The 7,088-nt window shown below is 37.1% G+C and overlaps 1 protein-coding gene across 1 annotated transcript; it reads left to right on the forward strand.

Annotated features, from left to right (window-relative positions):
• The first annotated feature begins 241 nt into the window (after positions 1-241).
• On the forward strand, positions 242-2,338 carry LOC143262929 (uncharacterized). The gene is made up of 2 exons (XM_076528282.1): positions 242-741; positions 2,197-2,338. Exon 1 carries the CDS (start codon positions 257-259, stop codon positions 737-739), a length of 483 nt encoding a protein of 160 aa, XP_076384397.1. The 5' UTR covers positions 242-256; the 3' UTR covers positions 740-741; positions 2,197-2,338.
• Positions 2,339-7,088: the final 4,750 nt, after the last annotated feature.

Genomic DNA, 7,088 nt, shown 5'->3' on the forward strand with positions numbered 1-7,088 from the left:
ACTGTACGAAAAAGTATTCATAAAATTTATTCGAATTGTTCAAATGAAATTCTACTTGTATAATGTCCAACTCTGCTATTCCGCCATATCGTTGATTTCGTCGCCACTGTGAATTCTGTTGGCGTAGTACCGATCTCCAAACTTCAACGCTAATTGATAGTTCTTAAAAATTCGTACCGACGGAGCTTGTGTGTGTTATGAAATAGTTTTCCATCCTCAGGCATACGTGGTGCCCCAACAGGTGGTTCCCCAGCAGATGATGCACCAGCAGGTGGTCCCTTCGGTGCAGACTCTGCAGATCATCCAGCCATCTCAACCTTGCCCTCAGGAGTCGAAGGTGCAGATCGTAGAAAGGAGAGTCGAGGTCCCAGCACCGACTCCAGTCCCCGAAGTGGTCACTGTAAAGCCCCAGCCCCAGCCCGAGAGGATCGTGGAATCGCAGACTCAGGTGATCGAGACCATTAAGCTGGTCCCAGTGCCCCCAGTTTGCAAGGATAAACTGGTTGTCGTGCCCTCCAAGCCCATGGTGGTCGTTCCTGAGCCAACTATCGTCAAGGTGCCTCATTGCACTCATCAAAGCGAAGGGATGACCTGCAACTGCAATCAACAGGCGATAAGGGCTGCCGCCGTAGGACCTGTTGATCACATGCATCACATGCACATGAGGGCTCATACTCATCCCATGCACCTTGGCAAGATGATGACTGACTTTCGTTTCCTCAAGGACCCAAAAGCTTAGAGGTAGGTGAGGAAATGTGTTAAATGAGCATTATTTAGGGACTTCGGAGTGTTAACCAACGCGGGGGTGCTATTGAAATATGAATTCAGGCAATTTTATGAATCTAGGGAATTTCGGTTTCATGAATCGGTGGCTATCTTTCGGGGATTCACAGTAAAACAGGTTAGGGAAGTTTTTGTTTATTTGTTAACCTGGTTTTACGAGATTCACAATGTTGAATTCTGGGGGAAATTCTGTTTTATAATTGCATCAATGCAGAACAGAATTATTTGGAACTTAATTCAAATGGACGGGTTGACTTTTTTAGATCCAAGTTCAGGAAATGTGTGGTTATGTTTGTCAGTTTCCGGCACTCTGCATCGAGATTCCTTCAAGTTAGATGCTTGAGTAAATTGATAGTTCGTAGGGTTGAGAAGGAAAAATTTTCAATTCTGAGTCTAGCAGTTTGGGGAATTCTTGTTTTATGAATTGGTGGCTATCCACAGGGATTCGCAAAGTGGCAAACTAGAGAATTATTGGATTATAAATTCATAACAGTGCAGGTTACTTACGATATTAAATTCTAGGGGATTTTTTACTATGTAGAGCAGAATTGTTTGGACCCATATTCAAATGAAAAGTTGATTTCCTTTTTAGCTTCAGGTGTAAAAAATGTGAGGTTATGTTTAACAGTTTCAGACATTATAATATTGGGATTCCTTCGTGACAGAAGCTTAAGTAAATTAATGGTTTTTCAGCTTGAGATTTTTCAGTTTTTCAGTCCAGGAAATTTTGTGTTTCATAAATTGCTGGCTTGTCTCTGGATATTCAGTGTGTGGCAAGCTATAGATTTGATTTATAAATAGAATGTTTGGGGACAGAGTGGTGGTCTAGTGAAAATGTTATTTTTATAAGTCCATCTATACAGTAAATATCTATTTTAATCTTTATTCAAACGAAAAGTTGATTTTTTAGCTCTGAATCTAGTAAATGTGAGGTTACGTTTGGATACTTTTGCAGCACGACGTATTTCTTACACTACAAAATTAAAATTTCTTCTCTTCTTCTATAAGATGTTTAATTAAACGCATGATTCATGGGGCTCGGGCAAAATCAAAAAATATTAAACGACCTTTCACGAATCCGTGGCAGTTTAAGGCTAGGGAATTATTGGTTTATGTGCTGGCAACAGCGCCTAGGGGATTCAAAATGTGGACTTTTAGCAATTCATGTGAAACAAAATAATTCAAAACTTTATTTCATTAATCCTGAGTGATTTTTATTGAAGTTTCTGGGATTATTAAATAATAATTATTAAGGATATTAAATAGACGGGGACATTAAAAGAGGGAATTAAATTAACATTGCAAAAATTCGTTATCCGATGCGAGAATAATAATTCCAACAATGTGTAGATTTATTTCAGCGAGCCTGGTGAAACTGCGAAATTTAATTTCGGCTCATTCTCTGTATCGCAGATGAGCAATACACGTTGGATTTTCTGATGACTCTACAGCGAACGCGATGACGATCGATCTGTAGGACTCTAAAAGTAGATTCCGATGTAATGCTTCTGTACGCTCTGCGAGATCAAATAAAATGAAAAATTTGATGATACAATCACGTTGTTCAGCCGGCTAATTAGCCAACAACTCCCTGTAATAAATTTCCTACGAGCTAATTTAATTCCCCATCGGAAGTTTCCTCACCAATATTTAAATCTTCGGTCCCTCTATTTATTTTAAATTACGCTTTTCGGTTCGGCGGCTTTTCACGTGAAATAATTACACGCCGTTTAATTTATCTCATTACGTTCATACTTGCTACAATTACGTCATTGATTAAACAACGAACAGCCGTACTTTTAATAATGACTCGAACATTTGATACGATTTTAACACACTCCCCGGCCATTAATTCTTTTCAGTTTCTATTCTCATCGTTGTTTAAATAATTTATTAAATGGAAGGTATCGCTATTACGAAATATTTAAACAATTTCGCAAAATTAAGCTAAAAAAGGTAGTAGGCTCCTATATATTTTGTGACTTTTATATAAATTAATTTCGAGCGATGGATAAGCATATAATTTTATAAATTTGGCATACTTTGGGCAGACTTGGCATACTTTTACACTGTCCGACACGATTTTTGGGTTCCTATAGCCACTATGAAATTCTTGTAAAGCTTCACTCCCTGAACAAGAATCCGTAAACCGAATTACTCCATCACCCTCAGTTTTTTAAATAAACGAACTTTTGTAAAAACCCAAAATTTTCGACAAAAATGAGGTATTGCAAGAGAAAAGTAAAAACGTTAGAAAGTTCTAATTGGTGTTGAAAGATAGAGGAGTTACCAACTCCAAATACTCTGGTGTGATTTTTTGTGTGAAATATAATACAGTTTGGTGATTATTATCCACAGAAATATGTAAAGAAAAACAGAACATTGAAGTACTAAACAAAATTCAAATATTATTTACGAAAAGTGGATGCCCCATTGGATCTCTCCATCGGTGTCGATTATGCGTAGTTTCGGCCCTGTCAGACAGAGAGAAGCGAGCAGCGAAGCTCATGGCGGCAAAACGTCGTGTACATGTTGCCGTCGAACATTTTCTCGATCTACTCGAAATGTATATCGTTCCGACGCTTTTACCGGGCCGTTTCTTCTTCAGAAATGTCTACAGAATCCGATCCTGGGTAGAGTTTTCGTGCCGAACAAAAAACTTTTCGTAAAAATACAAAAATATTGCGCAGAAACTGCTCACGTCGACACTTTTTTAAATTTTCACATTAATTTATTGTTATTTAGGACCAAAAACAATTAATAAATTGCATGCCATTATATTCGGGAAACTCTCCTCTATCTTTTAACACTAATTAGAACTTTCTAACGTTTTTACTTTTCATGCAATACCTCATTTTCGTCGAAAATTTTGGGTTCTTACAAAAGTTCGTTTATTTAAAAAACTGAGGGTGATGGAGCAATTCGGTTTTCGGATTCTTGTTCAGGGAGTGTCACAATCTTGTCGGACAGTGTAATTAGTGATATATAAATTGTGACAATTAATATCGTTTTTTAAAATCGTTTTACACTCTAAATTACATACACATAGCTTTACTATTAATATTATGGCATCGACATAAAAATATACGTCATTAAACGTGCAGCAACGCTTTTACGCTTTGAAAGATCTTCGAGAAACAGGTCTGTCAATTAAAAATATTGGAAAAAATTATAGCATTGGCATTAGAACAATTCAACGCATTCACATGATGCTACAAAAATGAATGCGCTTGGAAACAAAAATAAACGCGAACTTCAGCGAAGAAAAATAGTAAAGCTACATTATTACGATATACTAAATAAAAAATTATTATCATGGTTCGTACAAAGAGGGATACTAGGAGACCGTATAACCGATGCTCTTATATTAGACAAGGTGGCGGAATTAAGAGAAAATTTTCCGTCATATTCGGGATTTAAAGCGAGTCATGGGTGGTTAACAAGATTAAGAGACAACATGGCATACGCTTATCAAACATAGACAGGGAGAAAGCTAGTGTTGATCAGGATGCATCAAATGCTTTTATAATCGATTTTGAAAAGATGGTAGAGGAAGAAAATATAAGTTTGGAAAATGTTTACAATATGGACGAAGGTGAACTTGTATGGAAAGCACTTCCAACAAGAATACTGGCTAGAGAAGAACGTTCCCGGCGAGATCGAACAGTGAACTGTTAGATCTACGGAGGTCGTAAGTCTCCGATTAAATCGTGTATGACACCGAGTCTGCGCGATTTCCTATGACTCTTTCGAGTGATACGGATGGTAAGTTGATAAAGAATGGTTTTAACATTGGCTGATATCAATAACACTATATTTTAACATAACATAACAATTTTTAACGCTAGGGTGACTAACTGTACTTGGCTTAGAATGAATTAAGTTGATGGTGAGACTATCGACGGAGTCTTAACCGAATTTTTTACGCGTTGATGTCTGGTTAGTATCTATCCGTTCGTTGTCTGTTTTGTTTTTTAAGAAGATTCGTTAGGGGCGTGAAGTTTTCAATGAGACACTCGGATTCAATGTTTTTTCAAGTTTTCCGGATCTAGAAAGAGAGGCAGTCGTTTTGATATATTTATATTATATATTTATATATTTATCACCTAATACAGTATCTGATCTGGAACCAATGGATCAAGGGATCATAGGAAAAACAAAAAGGTGACCGCCCCGAAGTAACAGTCACTTGCAGATATGAATCGTACCTGCGAGTGAATCTCACGAAGAATCCGCGCGTCTCGAAGGTTGACCGTGGCGCAGGTAATAAGACTGGGGAAAAAGTGGGTAATTGGGTAATTGGTGTTGTGCAGAAGGTAAGGGGAATACGTGACGGTGAGAGAATTTTGGCGACCAGATGTAGGCAGCGTTGAAGGAAATATTACAGGCAGGAAATAACGGCTTTTCGGTATAATTAGATACTATTATTACGGTCGCTTATTTGTTTGTGGAAAGACGCTTGCAGTACAGATGGAGTCGTTTGGTAATTTTCGGAATCTATTGTATGGTAGGGACGGTGTTGGGTCGAGCGTTCGAGCCGCGTATGCTTTATTACTATCGATAGCTTCTATATACTTTTAACGCGGAACAACAAGTCTTAATGGACATGAGGCGAAAAAAGATAGAATTACAATTGGCGTATGTGCAAATGCGTTAGGCACACATAGCATTATGCCTATTGTAATTTATAAATATAAAAAGCTAAGAGCTTTGAAACATGTACTTTCATTACCTGTAATTTTTAAATCGCAGTCAAATGCACGGATGAGTAGAACGTTATTTTCAGATTGATTTGAAAACCATTTCAAACCATCAGTAAAACAATATCAGGAGGAAAAACAAATATCGGAGAAAGTAAAATGATGTTAAATGATTGCGAAGCCTACAAAATTTCGCTACAAGAAGAGGAACATTTTAAAATTATATATTTACCATCTAATACAGCATTTGTCCTGGAACCAATGGATCAAGGGATCATAGGAAAAATAAAAAGAATTTTCCGGCACAAGCTTTTGCGACTTGTTTTAACATATGATCAAGGAATAAATGAATTTTATGACGATTACACATTAAAAACCTGTATTGACATTTTATCGGATTCGTGGTTCAAAGTTACAACAAAGAACATAAAAAATGCATGGAATAAACTGCTACATAATAATAATCCTGCTGGCCCTTCAATTCAATCACACATGGGAGAGTTTGAACCTGATTGGCCAGAGATAATGAGTGCAATTACAGGAGAGCAATGCACCCTGATACATGCCACACAATTTTTATTAGACTGTGAGGAGGAAGAAAGAAGGAACGAAAACGAAAAAACAGAACTGCAAAATGAACCAAACAACCACAATAAATTACATGCGGCCCTTAAGTTATTGACATCTTACAGTAAAGGAGAACCACCTTACATACAACACCTTATGGAGGCATTAAAATTATATCTTTTGAGCAAGGATAAATTAAATAAGTAAGTACATACGTATTCATATACAATGGTAAAAATTTGCAGCCAATTTGAATATGAATTATTTACAAATTAATGTTTTTTTTTTACATTATTTGTTATTAGAAAATAGAGGAAAAACACCACCTTGTTATAACTACGTATTCTATTTATTACGTAATTTACTAAAATAAAATGAATTACAGATTAAGTATCAAGTAAATAAATGTTGTTCAGTCTCATTGCAAGGCTGGAAATCTGTTTCGGTTTCCTTCCGTATTCAGGAAGAAGATCCGAAAGAACGAAATTATTTTATTGTGAAAAGGTGAAAGTTTTAGTATTTTAGGTGTACCCGGTGACTACGCGATGCATCCCGATTGCCATAGCCAGGGTGGTACCAGCGATCGCGAACTCTCTGACCACCCTTCGTACCTGCGAAAACTGTGACAGCAGCGCACCAATTTGCATCTGATCGATTGTACCAAACCATCGGAAAATAGCATTTAAAGCGACAAATTTGAATTTTTTGGGAGAATCAAATAAACATCATTGCCTAAACTTTTCACCATCGCACACCACGTGCATCTTGGCAGCGCATTACGCGCAACGTCTATCATCTTTGATTCTATTCGCAACAGAAATATCTGTCCAAACTATATCGCGTTTGGTCTCATTTGAATCAGAAATCCATCACAATATGTTAAAAAAAAATCAGTATTAAAATGTTAAAATTAAAAAAAATCTATGTCATTGTATTATGAGCTGTCTTCCGGGAATTCGAGTCAAAGGAGCCGGGGCGCGTGCCGCAGCACACGTGTTCACCGACTCGCATAGCGAGAAAATCGATAAATTACAGGGT

Source organism: Megalopta genalis, unplaced genomic scaffold, assembly GCF_051020955.1.
Source record: "Megalopta genalis isolate 19385.01 unplaced genomic scaffold, iyMegGena1_principal scaffold0247, whole genome shotgun sequence".
In the NCBI taxonomy this organism is placed as follows: Eukaryota; Metazoa; Arthropoda; class Insecta; order Hymenoptera; family Halictidae; genus Megalopta; species Megalopta genalis.